This window comes from Struthio camelus, chromosome 15 (assembly GCF_040807025.1).
Source record: "Struthio camelus isolate bStrCam1 chromosome 15, bStrCam1.hap1, whole genome shotgun sequence".
Lineage (NCBI taxonomy): Eukaryota > Metazoa > Chordata > Aves > Struthioniformes > Struthionidae > Struthio > Struthio camelus.
In genome coordinates this window covers 9,695,497-9,712,138 of record NC_090956.1, presented here as the reverse complement: position 1 = coordinate 9,712,138, position 16,642 = coordinate 9,695,497, and the positions used below count along the sequence as shown (strand labels likewise).

General features: G+C 42.0%; 2 protein-coding genes across 12 annotated transcripts in view; one reads left to right on the top strand and one right to left on the bottom strand.

Moving 5' to 3' along the window:
• Positions 1–2,184, bottom strand: part of DCUN1D3 (defective in cullin neddylation 1 domain containing 3) — a 26,400-nt gene extending 24,216 nt beyond the window's left edge. Inside the window, exon 1 of one of the 4 annotated variants that reach the window (XM_068908920.1) lies at positions 2,027–2,184. The gene's annotated coding sequence lies outside the window, so the exon portion shown is untranslated. Of the gene's footprint in view, positions 1–498; positions 1,477–2,026 lie in introns of those variants that run through there. The other 3 variants (XM_068908923.1, XM_068908921.1, XM_009683399.2) reach the window with 3 other exon arrangements.
• LYRM1 (LYR motif containing 1) lies at positions 2,090–16,642 on the top strand. Of its 8 annotated transcripts, XM_068908936.1 has the most exons (7): positions 2,160–2,290; positions 7,363–7,504; positions 9,561–9,719; positions 10,801–10,893; positions 12,567–12,824; positions 15,839–15,944; positions 16,134–16,642. In XM_068908936.1, exons 3-5 carry the CDS (start codon positions 9,561–9,563, stop codon positions 12,681–12,683), a joined length of 369 nt encoding a protein of 122 aa, XP_068765037.1. In that variant the 5' UTR covers positions 2,160–2,290; positions 7,363–7,504; the 3' UTR covers positions 12,684–12,824; positions 15,839–15,944; positions 16,134–16,642. The 8 variants fall into 8 exon arrangements, with proteins under 8 accessions (XP_068765031.1, XP_068765030.1, XP_068765029.1 ...); XM_068908931.1 differs by having other exon boundaries at positions 2,134–2,290; positions 7,363–7,455; positions 15,839–16,642; XM_068908933.1 differs by having other exon boundaries at positions 15,839–16,642.

Genomic DNA, 16,642 nt, shown 5'->3' with positions numbered 1-16,642 from the left:
CACCTTTAAATTGTTTTCTGCTACACAAAACCGCAAGTTTACTAGGTGTGAACATTCAGAATAGTCAAATGTATCCTCCAGTCTTCCACCTCCTTTTTTATCCACTTTGTATCCCCCCCCCCGCCCCATCCCAATACACATACACATGACATAGAACATGCTGTTAGGAAATAATCAGAATTTTAGAAATCTTTACAGAATTGGTATTTCCAGTAAGATTCTAATACCAGTTGTATTTCACAAATTTGAACTAATTCAACACAGATCACAAACCCTGCTTTTTCTACTGTTCTGCAGGAAATCTTTGCTTTAGACTGTGTGCTGCCTGTCATGTAAAGGACTGTGAAGGTTTTCCACAGACCATTAACTAAGATCTGTGCTGGGAAGGTATAAGCTTTTAAAGACAAAGTACAGAATCGACAAGAACATGAAGTCTTTACTTTCACGTGCAGCCTTAAACAAGGGACCACGCTTTCCCTTCTGAGAAGTATCTCATACCTGGAAAACATGCAACAGTAGAGCTGCAGCAGAGTCCAGATGCACTCAAGAAACACTACTCCAACAGTCTCTCTTTCCACTGCTCGCCCAAATAAAGTGCTAATGCCTTAGTTATACATTAACTGTTTAACAAAGAGGCTCTTAAACAGATAATAAGAAGGTTTGGAGCGGAGACGTCTTTTGATCAACTGTTCTCCCAAAAAAGACAGATCATGCAGCAACGCTAAATTTGACAGTGAGGCCTGCCACAAATTTTCAGAAACGTATGTCAGTCCTGTGCTTTTTTTTTTTTTTTCTATCATTATATGCTTCTTTCTGAGCACTTAACCTGTTCTGCCTTTAAGTTACACCGCAAACATTATCCTTTTAAAAAAACGTTACCAACTGTGGATCACTACTGTATTCTGATACTTGGCTTCTGACTCCTCAGTTATCAATGTAACATTTTGAAGGAGAGCATATCAGCAGTGTTCACTATTTAAAAGATAACCAACTGTTCTTTCCAACAACCACAACGCTAACAGGAGAGGCACGTTCTTTAAACCAATATTTGCTTAAAACATTGATTATGCCAGCAACAATTTAAGTTGTTGTGAGTGGCTTGTTAGTGTCACCACAGCCCCAAAGAGTAAGAGTGATTAGCAGGGATTGCAGCTTTCACAGCAAGGGTAAACATGCTCAGGAGAGGGAGGCAAAGTTAAAATATGAAGAAACACAGCTGTGCAAAGGTGGTATCTTCAGGTTATGAGAACTGTCTCAGGAATCAGTTGCTCTACGTTTTTATATCTCCACTTTTTTTTCCCCCTCTCTCAAAACAGAAGGCATGTACACCTTTCAGCCTGACGCTTTTAAAGGCTTGATATGACGAGTATTTGGGCAAAGTGGATGATTCCTTCTATCCTAAAGGGGCTGCATTTCAGTACAGCGATAAGTGGTTTATAAAGAGACATTTTAAGATCCTGCAGGTGGCATACACAAAAAAAAAAAAAAAACCCAAAAAAGCAAACAAAGTGAAGCAGCACCCTGACTTCAGCGGACGCCCGAGCCAGCCGCGGACGCACCGCCCCGGAGCACCGAGCGCTCCGCGCCGCCTAAGCTGCTTAAACGGCCCGCGAGCAGGAAGGCCGGAGAAACAAGAACTGGAAAAGCACCCTGGACCGGACCGGACCCGACCGGACCGGACCCGACCGCCCCGGGACGCCTCCCCCGGCTCCGCACCCGGCACCGCGAGGCCGTCCGGCGGCGGCGGCCCCCAGGCCCGGCGGGGGAACGGGGCGGGGGGGGGGGAGTCCCGGTGCCCCGGCAGGGGGCGGTGGCCCGGCCCGGAGCTGCCCCGCGCAGCGCTGGGGAGCGGAGCGGCGCCGCCGCCCCGGCGGCTCCCGGCCGAGCCCCGCAGCCCCGCTCGGCGCGCGGAGCCCCGGCCGCCACCTCCGCCGCCGCCGCCCGCCACAGCGCCGCCGCCGGCCCCCGTAGCCCGGCGCGGGGCGCCCCGGCACGGACGGGAAGAGACATGGTCCAATTCACTCACCCTCCGCGGCTCCCAGCGAGACGCTGCCTCCCCCTCCCTCCCCTGCATCACTTCCGGGGATGAGGAGTCAGCTGGCGGCGAGCAGCGGCGGCGCCGCGTCACGCTCCGCGACGCGCCTGACGCCGCACGCACGCTGAGGGCAGGTCGGGCAAGGGGCCCTCGCCGCCGCCTCCCTCACCCGGCGGAACGGGGGGACGGGGCTTGGCAGCGCCGCAACGCTGCAGCAGGGAGGGGAGCGGCGCCCCGGCGCGCCTCTTCCTGAAGGTAAGACGCGGCGGCGGAGAGCGCATGAGCCGCGCGCGAGGGCGGGAGGGGGAGAGCAGGGAAGGCCAGAGGCCTGGGGGCTGGCCATGCCCCCCCCCCCCGGCCGCTTTGGTTTAGCCCAGCCGCGGGGCCAGGCGCCCGCGGAGGGGGCAGAGCCGCCCGGCCGCCAGGGGGCGCCCGCCCCCTCCCCGCGCGGGTCGCTCCGGGCAGCGCCGGGGGCAGGGGCGGGGCTGGCGGCGCCATCTTGGGGGCGGTGCCATCTTGGGGCCGGCCCTGCCGAAGCGGGCGGCCCGGCGCTGCGGGGTGCGCGGAGGCCCCCGGGGCGGCCGAGCCTGAGCCGGCGAGACGCGGCTTCGTGGCCAGAGGCGGGGCGGCCCCGGGGGAGACACGGCGCGTCGAGGATTCCTGGACCTCGTGCTGAGGCCCGCGGCCTTGGGGACCCCGGCTCCCGGCGCGAAGCGGCTTCCTGCCATGGCCTCGCCGCACAGTTTGGGGGTGCTCTCCCGACGGGAGGCGAGAGCAGGCGCTGCCCCGTGTTTCTGTGCCCTCTGTGAGGCAGCGGCAGCAAACAGCTGTTCCAGCAACCTCCATGAGCGAGCCAAGGGTTTAAAGCTCTTCTGAAGCCTACTCCTGGTGAAGGCCCCAGAAGCTAATCCATACGCTAACTCGAGTGTCTGATGTAAATACTGATGAGGTTTTTTATTGGCAAAACTTCCGAATTTGAATTGAATTCATACATCAGATTTCTAAAAAAACATCTTTTTTTCAAAATACATCCTGGTACACTGTTCAAATTGTGACCAAAAATCCTTAGTAATGTATGTCCTGGGAGTGAAGTATTTGAGAACTGAAGCACAGGGTTCATGAAAGGAGTTTTATTAAAAGAACCAAGGAGTGAGGAAACAAAGGGGGAAGGGAGGATTGTTCCTCCGCTGCATTAGTATTTATACCTGTTCTTGAGTTCGGGAGGTGTTCCAATGCTGGGAAATATTTCTATTCATGCATTGAGTTGTGTTTGGTTCAAAGCCAAGATGGGTATAAGGTGCATAAATGTATACTGGGTTTTGTGTGCCTGTTACATTTCTGTATACCTCTACATAATATAAAGTAAGGCCGTTCAAGGATAATTGAGATTTTATTCTTTCCGCTAAATTTCTTGCACTGTATTAAAACTTCTTTCTCTGCTTGTGACAGTAGCTGCAAACAAAGGAGGAAAAAGTGTTTCTAAATCTGTGAAAGCATGAGTGACAGTGTTGCACAGGACTAGGGTTGAATATATATTCCTTCAGACTTTACCTGGACAATGTCTACTTTTAGGAGAAACCTAAGGAATATTTAAAGCCGTTTTCTTGTTTCCTTTTCCTCCCTCCTTCTCTCCATAGTCTAAGCTAGCATTTCTAGTCTTCCTGAGGTAGCTACTTTATTAAAACACAGAAGGCACCCCTAGAACAAGATTGGGTTGGTCCTACCAAAACCAGCTAATGCCTCAACAACCTCAAAACTAAGAAAATGAAAACTCTTGTGATCTAAGGGGGCTAGCTAAAGGTTTCCATTTCCATCTATTCAAATTTAGAAAATGTTATAGAATCCTAATTTTTTACAAGTTCACTTGCTTGCAATTACATAGGAAGAACAGTGATAAAACCCAAGCTCTTGCTTTTACTATTTAATTACATTTTCTTTGCTTTCAATTTCCTTTTTCTGATGAAAAGACCGCTCTGTATGGGAGATCCAAGTTCAGTCCCAAATCCCAGGCATGAACAGAATGGCAGAATTCACATCGCAGTTGATGGACAGCATAAGTACAAAGACTTAGAGAGGCTGGTTCAGAGGTGTTGATCAGTGTTTCAGATCACTTCGGTCTGCCAGCTGAAAGATACTGGCATAACAAAATCTAAAACCATGTGAAAGTCACCTTGTTTTCAGACGTCACTACTAAATAGTAGAATGGTTCTTTTCCACCAAAGCTGCTTAGGTTATAGATGGAAACAGTGAGGAAACACTTGGAATCAAATTCATCCCTGATGGGAATTTCTTGCAACTTACAGGCTTACATCATTGGTAGAAATTGAGGATGTGACACCATCATGGAAGAATATGATCTTTCTTCTTAGCTTGTTTTTCACTGTGTGAATATTTTGGCTCTGGTTTTGCTATGATTTGGGTTTGACTGAATCTTTGGGGGGGAAAAAAAAGGTGTGAATGCTAAATCAGAAATGAAAAGTTGCCACTTTGCTAGGTATATACTGCAGCCATATGCGGTCAAATGTTTGCAGTGTAATAGCTGTCACAGGCCACTAAATCCAGTTGATTTGAGTAAAAGAAGGTAAGATAACTGTTGTGGAAAGTGGATGTTGAAAGTATCACTGGAAGGCCACTTGGGTGACCTGCCCAACTGTCACAAGAATCCTTGATCCCTTCTCTTCTCCCCGTGCAGGACCGGACTGTTCCAGCTGTTGTCTCTCATGGACATGATAGGCCAAAATCACTGCTGGCATAAGAGGAGCGCTCTTTGGCAGATTTGCACAAAGGACAAATATGAACTACTGACTTCTAGTTGCTGTGGACAGCTGTGAAATGAAGTGAATTTTTGATTATCCGTTGCATTAGCAGCAGCAGGAGAGACTACAGCTAGAATAATTTAGCAGATAAAGCAGATAAAAAGGCAGATAAGCATTTTTTTTGCATTTCTTTAAATCAGTGTTAGCCACAGAGTGGATTTGAAAATATCAAATATACATTTCCATACAGGCTGAAGTTGATAGTTTTCTATACTATAGTGTTGATACATATGCTTTTGAATTATGTCCCTTATTTCCATAGCAGATATGTGACACTAGCTTTGATGCAGAAAGCGATCACCCAGCAGTTTGTCATTGCGTCTTTAAGACTTCTTGCCAGTAGCAAAGCACCTGTCAAACAGTGTTGTTCCTAAATAAAACAATTTACATATGAGGAGTTCAAAGCTGCTTTCTCAAATTCTTCCACCCAGGGTTCTGTTCCCCACCTCCTCTTGCCCTCGGCACATATGGTTACAGCATCGGCACTAAGCGTCTGTACGGTGTCTGTACGTTACTAATGAGTGCCCTAGTTAGCTCAGATGTAAGAGAAAAGATCCATTGTTTTAAAATACTCTTTTTTTCCCCCCATGGGCTATTACTTTCACCCTTTGTTTCCTGAAGTCCTCTATGCACCGCTGGCACATTTGATGTTTAAAGTCAATAGCTAATCCTCGAAAAGAAAGGATAAAATAAAATAGACTTAGACAGCAGAGGAACTGTGCAGATAGGAGGAAGATGCTAGGCATATTCTTATCCCAGCACTCTTCCCTAGGACACAGCTGTAATTCAGCTGCTTCCGTACGAGTAGTCTTGCAGCTGGCCCTCCGTCCTAACTTCTGCTTTGTGTCTGTGCTGTTGGGGGTCACTTTACAGTGCAGTTGACAGATTCCTTTACTTATTGTTACATAAACTTTTAATTTAAATTCTATGCAAACCTGTAAACAGCAAAAGAATATAGGTGTTTCAGATTATTGTTTGCATCAACCATCCAAAAAAACAAAGGAATGTATACCGGTTTCCTGAAAGACAAACTTATTATTACATTTTACAGTCTAAAGGATTATTTGTTTTAATTATCACCAGAAGCATTTGCATTTTCATCATGCAGTGACTCATTAACTACTCAAGACTCCTTTGCAGGTTTGGATACAATGGGATATTTCATGTACTTGATCTGCATGCTGATAACAGGGGTTTGCATGTAGATCAAAAGAATGATACAACCCTGTATTGTCAGAACTGTCTGCCACAGCATCCAGCAAATGCTTATTTGGAAGGCAGTGCTTGGCTCACTTCCAAAGACTTAATTCTAACAGTCAACTCAAAAGAAGCCTGCAACCTAACACTTTTACCATTGATGTATTTGTGCATGCAGACCTACCCTTGACCAGTTTGTTTTGTTGCAGTCAACACCTGAGAGTTGCTCAGCAAACACAATAGCCATGTACTTTTGGACAAAAACACCTGTGGTTAACCTCTGTGGGCTGCGTTCTGCAATGAAATGAAGGGCGGTAGAAGTTAAACAATGGGTGTGACTACCGCAGATGAGTGTTAGTGGGAAAGCGGTGTAACATCCACTTAGCATTCCAGAGATGTGCAATATAATTATGATTTAAATGCCAAAGATTTAAGTAGCAAGATGAGTAACTACAAGGACATGAAAGCCTCCCTTATCTTTCTTTGTGTCCCACTCAAATTCATTTTGCACACCCACAAAACTAATACAAGTAGTGTCACTTGACAAAATTACACTTAATACATGATCTGTACCATCACTTACATTTCTGTAGGTGTGGGCTCTGCTTCTACCAAGGGAAAAATCCAATCTCATTGGCAGGGTTTTAAGTTGAAAGTAGTTCTGTTCCCTTAGTGGAATTACTCCATTTTTACATTGTAACTAAGGTCAGAATCTGACCCATGCTTTGCATTTTGTCCTGTTTGCTCTCATCCTTGCCCTTGGTCGGGGGGAAGCTCCTCACACCTTCATTTATGTATCTCTGCAGGAATGGCTTATGAGCGGGTTTGTAATGTTAGAAATTGTTAATTAAAATCAGCAGTGGGAGCAGCTGGTTGCTGAGTCTGTACGAAAATCTGCTTAATGTCTTGCACAGCATTTAGCACATACAGCAAGGAAAGTGATAATATGAATTTGCAGCCTGATAATATGAATTTGCATACCAGGGGCATAGGCAAAGGGCTACACAGCCCTGTATTAATTCCAGCTCTGAGAAACTGAAGAAAAAATAAGTTCTTGGTAGGAGAGGGGAAACAACTAGTGGTAAAAATAATTATAAACTTTTAAAGAAAATCCTTATAGATGCAAACAAACTGTTGGTAGTATTCGAAATCCAAAAGTGATAGGTGTGATGATAGCTCTGAACAAACGGCATGCATGGTCCTGAGTTCCGGCCTCTGAAGTTGTCTGATGCTTAGGTCAGAATTCAAACCTATATTAAATTTTGGTTTTTTTTTTTTTTCCCTCCAAGCTATTCCTCTTATTTGTCTTTATAGATTACTAGAAAACCTGAGCTGAAAGTCTCTACTGCAGTCCTACCTTCTGTTAGCTGTCAGCAGGGAATAAGAGTATTACCAGCTCAACCAGAGGTGAGATCTTGGAGTAGAAGCAGAGGGGTGAGGCCAGGAGGGGTTCCAGGTGAGGATAAGATTTGGGACTTCAGGTTGTGCTAGGTCAGCTCTTGTAACTGGACTGTTTATGTAAAATAATGCACTCTACAGAGGAAGACAGTGATTCTTCACATACAAGTACATGCATAGCTTTGTGTATGAGTAATTTTATTGCTCCATTGAAATGGAGCTATAGCGTGGATAATGTGAAGTATTTATTCCAAAGCGTTTGAAGAACTGGGACTAGTCATCTGTTTGACTGTAGATATTTGTTTCTGAGAAATATCGTAAACGTTTTCTAGAAATAATTTCTGCTGTCTATGAAGAATCATTTTTATCTCTGGAGGGAAATATATGATTGGTTAAACATTTTAAAGTAAGAACAGCAAATAAAATTGCTCTCTGAAGAATCAGAGAAAGACAGTTTTATGTCTGTAATTCTTAAAATCCATAACAACATGAAACAACAAAAAGTCTTGACATCATAGCAGTAGTTAACACAAAAAGGACTATGGGTCAAATCATGCCTTCAGGTTAGCATCTGTGATTCTGATTTTGGTGAGGGGAAGAGCATGTGAATGTCTGAAGTCACAGGAGGACTGTACTGAAAAAAATTATCTGAAGGTTAGCAATATTTAAGATGCAGCCCCTTGAGAACTGTATGGCCTGAGAGGTGTTTGATTAAAAATACTCTTCTACTCTCCAAAATACTAGTAATTGTCACAGACTGCAAGGAGACAGGGTGACATCCACATTGCCCGATTTTTCACAGTAATTTGGGTGCATGCATAAGGAAGCAGATTTTCCCGTATCACCAAGCGAGAGAGTGCTCCCTCCAGAGGCAGTTCAGCCTGCTTAGGTTACCCTGCTCCAGGTAGTCACCCAGAGGAGCTATTCTCCCATCGTAACTACCTGAGCACAGGTCTCGTTTCAGAGTAGATTCAGCCACAATAGCTAGAGCTCCAGGTTGGCAAATGGATCTTGAGAAAGTCAGATAATGTCCTGTCCCTGCCCTTTGTTTCTCAATCCGTGATAATCTTTTACTTATTCACTTTGCAGCATTGCTGCGTTTTACTTTTGGCCAGTAAGGTACCTTTGACCATTCTGAAATTCCTAAAGCAGAACTCGTTTTTTCTGCAAATCTAATCCACGACAGAGTGGCATTTGATTTTGGGCGAGGAAGCCATGTTGTTATTCCAGCAATGTATTTATCGCAGGGATACTCGAGGTCTGGGATGAAATATCAGCATCACTTAAATAAATGACAAAATACTCATTTACATAGAATGAGACTAGGATTTCATTCCTGATTTTTCACAAAGAAGCCGAGCGCAATTTTAAGCTTATTCAGCAGGATCAGTAGGTACTCGGATTTCTGAAAAACAAGACAGTCAGGACTTCCCTAAATCCACAATGAGAGTTTGCAACACAGCAGCATTTCTAACCTCTCCTGTAAGGCTTAGATCAAACTGCTTTCATCGTCTTTTAAGTATCAAACTCCAGCTGAATCATTATGACACACTGTAATGGTATCACAAATAAGCTTCTTGGCACCTGAAACCTATACTGGTTTTCAGCAGTATTGTAGTGGCTTTATCATATGTTCTATTCACAGATTTCAAGGCGCTTGGCAAAGATAGGGTAGGCGCTGTTACGGCAATTTTACCGAAAGAAGGATGCTTGTTAAGAGTTTCAGTGACTTGCCCAATGTCTTGTTGCAAAATAGCAGTGAAACAAAATCCAGGCATTCTGGATCCAGGATTGTGATCCAACAAAGCACTAAAGCAAGCGCTTCATTTTGAGTAAGAGCCTAAGCTGTTTGAATGGAGACAGATCTAAGTATCAGTTTAAGTACTTCACTGTATTGGGTCTTCTGCTTTCAACAGCTTCTTATTATTTACAGCCATTTCAGTTCTTCTCCTATAACTCAGCAGATTTTTAGATGGCTGTTGGAAAATTTAGATAGATGTTGGAAACATTTTTAAACTAACTCACTCAAGGGTGTGAAAAATGTACTGCTTGGTGGCCTTTTAGCAACCCAATGGTCATGCATATGTTTGAGGTTTCGTGTTTTTTTTCTTTAGATGACACCAATAACTCGACAAGAAGTTCTTGGCCTTTACCGCAAGATATTCCGAATAGCCAAAAAATGGCAATCCGCATCAGGACAGATGGAAGAAACTATTAAAGAGAAAGAATACATTATAAGTGAAGCCAAAACATTATTCCGAAAAAACAGAAATGTATGTGGGTTTCCGTGTGGCTTTGATTTTCTGAATGAGTCTCTCCTTGCGCTCTGTGTTCTCTCAGTGATTGGATATTAAGATATATTAATATGAGAGTTGATTTCCTAAAATTTCCTTCACTTTACAAACTAGTACAAACATATTATAAGGTGCATTTAGCTCCAAAATAATAATGAAAACAAACCATTTCAGATCTTAACTACATTAGAAGGCTAAAAGGTCTAGGGCTTTCATTAAAAAAATGCCAAGAAAAAAACTTAATTCCAAAGATATTGCCTATGAAATTGTCTGAAGTAGCTTTTGATCTTTTAGAAGGCTAGCTAAGTGCATCATTACCAATGCAATGGCAAGCAGAACTCAGTAGCTTCTTGTACTTTCTTTTTCTTTTCAGAGCAACAATTATTGACACTTCTTTTAAAAGAAGCATGCCTTTAATTTTTTTCTTAAGGAAGATGCATGCACATTTTGATATTTCAGATTTCTTTCAAATTAGAATTAGGCAAATTAGGGCAAATGCAGACCCCACAGTAACCAAAGATTTTTTTTTTTTTAAACCATCACAGTATTTATTTACATCCTTTTTTTTTGGTATGGGACAAAATTCAGCTAATGCAAGATCATAAAGTGAATTCAAGACCCAATTTACACCACATTTCTGACTTCAAAGGGAGTTTTCTGCATGGAATGATAACAGAATGTAGCCCAAAAGGTACCTTGCAATATGATGAATGGGTCAGTGTTGTTTTTCATGGAGGTATTAGTAGTTTACATGTGTATGGTCTTTTTACCGATAAAATACCACGTTTGGGTAAAAACCTCATTTCAGAGCCTCAGCTCTGACATACTGTGGGCCTTAATATCCAAAGCCATCAAGCCCAGAACTGTTGAGTCAAGGCAAGTGCTAATGTTACCTTTTATGGATGTGAAAAATGCGCTCATTTTATCCTTGGGATTGCCAAAAAAAAAAAAAAAGAGCAAAAGACAGTCATGTGGCTGTGCATCACTTACACTTGAACTTCTAATTGCTAATTGCTGTACTTTCTCTTTTTATAGTTGTTTTAACTCTGTATTATCTTAGGTAACCGATCCAAAGCTGATTAAACAGTGTTTAGAAGAATGTGAGGCAAGAATAGAAATTGGACTTCACTATAACATCCCCTACCCAAGACCTGTGAGTATAATTCTAGTCAGAAGCCTTCAAATGTACCTACTTAGCCTTCACTGGACAATAAAATCATAAATTCACATCACTGTCACTGCACTGCATTTTTAGATAAGCTGGTACTTAAGTGCTGTGATACATCAGAACCAAATGAGCCAAGTGTATATTGAAATGTTCTCTCTCTATCCTATTTCACTGTGAATTGGCTAATTGCCTCTCAAATAAGGAGTCAAAGCTGCAATGTGGTTGCATGTGGTAATCTCTCAAGGATTGCAAATATTTAGGTAGTCTCGACTGACCAAAGAATCATAATGATGCAGAAAAAGATGGTAATGTAATCAAATCTGTTAATCTTTCTACATGAGAAAATAAGAATATTTAATTACATTACGTCTCTGATGGATATAATAATTTTCATCGTCTACACCTCTTGTAAGTGTTCTTGAAATAGACTGGGTCTTGTAAGGTGCCTGCCTACCTATCTTGCTGCCTCTACCTGTTCCTAGAGAAAAACCTGCCAAATATTACTGAAATTGCTGGACGTTTTAGTCATGTCTTCTACTGCACCAGCCAATATAGTTTCCTCACTGCCCTGTCATTTGTGTCTGTATTACTTTATGCTGCCTCCCATAGAAAGTTCCTCTCCCTTCCTGTTGATTAGTTTATGTTGTCACTTCTACAGTTTCCTTGTCAAGGAGGCCATGGCCATAACTACTTTGTATCTTCATCTTTATTTACAAGACGCTTGCCAAGGATACGGCTTCTCTTTCACATGTAGCTTGTTCTTCTCCAGTATACAGAATAACAATGCACATCCGGTCCTGGAACGGGCTTAACATGTGTGCTCTACAGTGGCTTAAAAATCCCGAAGGATCAGTCTTCTAAGAGCGCTCTCATGTAAATTCGATGATCCTTATTTTTCAGATTCTACCAAATCTCTGCTGCTTTAGTCAGTGCTTTTACTACTGTTTGCAGCCAAACAGTTATCTTAAAGGGTGACAGCCTCAGCAACAATAACATCTGACTGCTAACACCTACGATGTTCAATATTTAAGAAGGGCGATACAGCTGTATGACTCCCACTAAGTCTTATGTAGTACAAAGCCTTTGTCGCTCAAAGCAAAAGCCTGTCACCTACTGCTCCTTCTGCTTGTGGAGTCAATGACATTCATTGTGCATTTTAATATGGTATATGTAATCATGACAATAAGAAGGCAGTCTTTCAATATATACAACTTGGAGTTATTCTGTGGCTTGTTAGCTAGGTATGAATACAGCACAGCCACCTTAAGACTTACTTCTACACAGGAATTTACAGTGTTTTCTGGGTCTTTTAAAAGCATTGTTCTAGAATACTATATGCAGTACTATTTCAGCAAATGTTTTTCACCATTACCATTTGACCTTAAACTACAAAACAAAGTTACTAAAGCTTAAGATTTATACGATTTTAATGACTACCAGTGTATTTTACACAATCAATGCAACATTTAATGCCTGAAAGTTAAATCTCTCAGCTCCTCCTAGAAATCTAAGTAAATAACCTGGTTTGAGACAGTGTGGTTATCCTCTCCAAAGTGTGAAGAAAATATTTAAAGCTGAATGAAACCTAGTCTGTATATAAGCCTTCTTTTTCTTGTGGCTGCTCAACGTGCAACTACTGATGGAATTTTGTTTTCTAGATTCATCTGCCTCCTATGGGTCTTGCCTCTAAACAAGGCCGTGCATTTCGACACCAGGAAAAGTTGAGGAAGCTTTCCAAGCCAATATACCTGAAATCCCATGATGATATTTCATAACCCATCATTTAAGCTGCTGTGATGTATTTGGACTGTAATCCAGGCAACTTTTTTTTTTTGCACAACTGTGAATGAAGCTGTTTTGGTCACATGCTTACACATTTCCTGAGGCCAGAAGGCTAACTGCATATGATGGATAAGGTTGGTCTAGTATTTATTACAATTTAACCACTGACTCATCAATAAAAGTAATAGTTTTCAAGGAGCGAGGTGTGATATGAAGATTACTTTGACATCAGGACAAATGACAACAGTTTCTAAAACTCTGCTGATCCATAGCAGGGTTCTTTGGTGGTTAGACTGGAGATTACATATGCTCAGTTGTGGTGCAAGGTAGTGCCTTATATAAGGGCCAGGAAAAAGCAAAATGTCCAGGAGAATCAAGCAGGCATAGTTCCTCCAGAGCTTCCAATTGTAAGTAAGAATTTCTTTCCTTTGGAAAGGGTGTGGATACTGAAAGGCAAAGTTTGAATGCCATTAAACAACTAAGAGTAAACCATTCCAGCGTTGGGTTCCTCACGTTCTGATGAATGGACGGAGGGAAAGCTTTTTCCCTTTGGGGTAACAATACAGCAGTAAGCTTAAGGTGTTTTGGGTGTCTTCAACATGCATTTTTTTACATAGCTTTTCAACACAGTCAGCACCGTGGCTTTCTCAATTTATGGTCAGAACCCTGACTTCTCTATAAAAAAGTATCTAACAGCCACCTCTTCAGCCTCTTGAGTTCAGGGGATATTTCTGTTTCCTAGGCCTCCTGAGAATGGAAGTGAAATTAAATTTTCTCCGTCACTGGTCACAAATTGTTTTGGCTCCTTCTGATTTCTCTGGCTTTACCAGGCTGTCTACAAAGTCTCTTCAGAAAAGTTAGTGGAGCCTTCTGTCCTTCAGTCTAGAAGTACCAAAGAGACCAAGTTGTGGACAAGGACCACACTGTACGTAAGCATAGCCCAGAGCTGCTTTAAGGACAAAGGGCGTAAGCAATGACCTGTTCTATCCAGAAGTTAGTGATGGCAAAAAAGCAAATTTGAAAAAAATGCAGTATTTATTATTTTCTGTTAAAGTGGACAAAAACCAATGAAATCTCATTTTCTGAGATCTCTGACTCATCAGTAAAACCCTAATAGAAGATGGCAAAGAAATACTGTCTACTGTTTAAAAAAAAAAAAAAAAAAGGTTAAAACTGATCACGTATGGAAGAGAATAACAGTTCCTCCCCCTTGAAGGTACTTTTAAGAGTGAAAGAGATCCAGGCCGATGAATAGGAACGTAAAAGGAAACAAACAGAAGTGCTAGTCAGCATGACAGGTACTGGCTAGCCCAACTCCTGACTACCCTTTGTGGCTCCAGTCCACAAAGGTATCTATTCCTATGAAATTATTTCCTGGGAATGCCTCATGTGAGAAGTACCCTCTGCTGAACATGTAAAATGTCATTGTTCTGCCTCTCATTGGGAGCTTTGCAAATGTACTGGTGCCAGGAAAACACAAAACTCCTTTAGCCTAGGAAGAGGGGGAAGCAGTACAGAGACAGTAAAAATAACATGATTGCTTAATCCTTCACTGAAAGAAGTCTAAACACAGGCTTTTCCTATCCTCATTCTGATACACCAGTTTGGAGATATGTCAATTGAGCCAAACCAAAATGTGTAGAGACAAAGGTTTTGAATGGAAGCTTAGACTCAGTCTTTGTTATGAGGCTATTAATTGAATCTTTTCATTTTTAAAATTCATGTGGCTAATTAAGGTAGTGCTGCTGTGACTCATCAGGTGAATAAACAGGCATGTAACTGAGCAGTCTAAATGCACTGCCTGCATTACAGTCACAACTCTTTATGGAGCACATACTGTATACGCTGTGGATGCTGTAGATTATTTCAAAAGAATGTACAAAAGATTTACACCAACCTGAAAATACCACTATGGAACTGAGTTTATTTCTTAAGGGAAATACAAATATGCAATTAATAAAAGGCTCCAGTAGTCTGAAGTAAGTCAGATGAGTATCCAACTTCTTTAACTGAAAATCCAGTAACCTGAACTGCAATAAGAGCATCACATCTTTGAGATATTTTAAAATGCTTAATAGCCCATTAATTTTTCAAAATAAGTGTCTGAGAAATGATGGATTGACTAGTGCCTGATCCTCTTCACTTTACAGCACTGGAAGGCCAAGACTGAAATTTGTTACAACCTCAGGCTCCTCAGTTAAATGAAGGATTAGACCAGCTCTATTGTCAAGTCTGGAGAGCAAACCTTTCCTTCATAGCCTAAGTTAAACTCTGTATGGAAGGGAGAACCTGCCTCAAGGGAGGTCAAACTGCTAAACTACCATGCTGAAGGAACTTCATAGAAAAGAATATCCTCTGTAACTCACTCCAGTTGGTGGGCAGACGTCTCCACTGGTACTCATATTAAACACCAAGGACCACAGCCCCCTTGCAAAATACAACACTGAGTTCTTTGACAAAGTATCTTGAAGATACCACAATATGTCGTTTCTACACGTTAATTTTATTTGCAGAAAGATCCTGCCCTAAAATGCCCCTGAGTTCTTGAGAGTTTGTAACGCACTGGGTTCAGCTGGTCAATGTACACTCTGTCCTGTACTTCCTTAACTTCCCTACACCCCTTCCAGTAAATCCTGTCTCTTTCCAATTTATCATGCTTTTTATCATCCAGTTTATCAGTCAGGAGATGCTTTAGAATAACAACCTGTCAGATAATTTGAAATTCTGTAGAAATAAAAACCTGAGTCAGCTGCCTGAACTCTCCTGCAAGCTAACCCGAAGGCAATGCAGTGATAATTTGTTGACATGACATCTACCCTCGAATATCTAGTAACACCTCCTCTCTGGAAATTGTCTCTGTAACACCATCATTAACAAGGTCATTACTTATGAAACCAAACACTTATTAAACCACATTCAACAGTATCATTACCAAGCACACAACCATTTAAGCAGATGGGATTGGCACCTGCTTACTGAGTGTACAGGGGTACATGTTTTATATGGGTGAAGAAGCTCTCATTAAGTTGCCGCAGTGACTCAATCTATTCCAAGGGAAGTATCTTAGAAGTGAGATAGGGTTAAGCTGGGTTTGGTCATCTGATCTGACTTCCCACTGACACAAATTTGTTCTTATTGTATATTTCAGATCTGGAGAAAATAAAGGCAACTTGGACTTTGCTCTCTTGGGAGGCCTACTATGCATTAGTCAGAACTGATGTCAATAGATCCATCTTTTATCCACAGACAGAAAGGTCACTTATTTGATCATACCTATAAATTCATTTTCAAGAATGTTAATTCTTGAAAGAGAACCTTCACCTTTCACTCATTTTTTTAATCCTATTAGCCAAATGTTCTAACTTACAGGAACTCATAAGAGGAAGAATTTGGAACCTTTGCATTGTCTTTTTGCCTTTTCATAGTATAATTTTCTCTTTTAGCAGCCCAACAGTGTCAAGATCAACAGGCACTTTCTGTTTCTGAAATGGCTTTTTGTACAGATAAGAGAAGAAAAAAGCTCCCATCTCCTGAGAAAAACGTTCCAACTCTACTTGTCCTTCAGCATCCCTAGCTGAAAATCTCTCTCCGCCATTTATAAAGGAACAAGCCTCTGTTGCTCCCTAATGTTTGTATACTGCCTTTTTTTTTTTTTTTATCCTCAGCAGTTTTGAGTGATTAGTGAGGCTGGGCATTTATGGTCTGCAGTAATTATAGGTGGGGGGTTTTCTATGCTTTGTTTAATGCGAGTTTCTGACTGAGAAATAGAAGCACTAAACCTGTAAAACTAAGATTTCTAATACTACTACTACAAGGAACTTCATTTGTCCACAGATTTTTCACATTTTAATCATGGAATTAAAGTTGGCCCAACTAACAGCTGAGTAGCCTTTTTTTTTTTTCTCCTGTTAACTGTATCTCAGCCAATAAAGGTTGTCAAGTCTCATGTCAA

Coding starts and splice junctions, on each gene's coding strand:
- LYRM1 (XM_068908930.1), top strand. CDS start 9,561: ATGACACCAATAACTCGACAAGAAGTTCTTGGCCTTTACCGCAAGATA. Junction 9,720..10,800: donor TATTCCGAAAAAACAGAAAT/GTATGTGGGTTT, acceptor GTATTATCTTAG/GTAACCGATCCAAAGCTGAT. Junction 10,894..12,566: donor ACATCCCCTACCCAAGACCT/GTGAGTATAATT, acceptor TTTGTTTTCTAG/ATTCATCTGCCTCCTATGGG.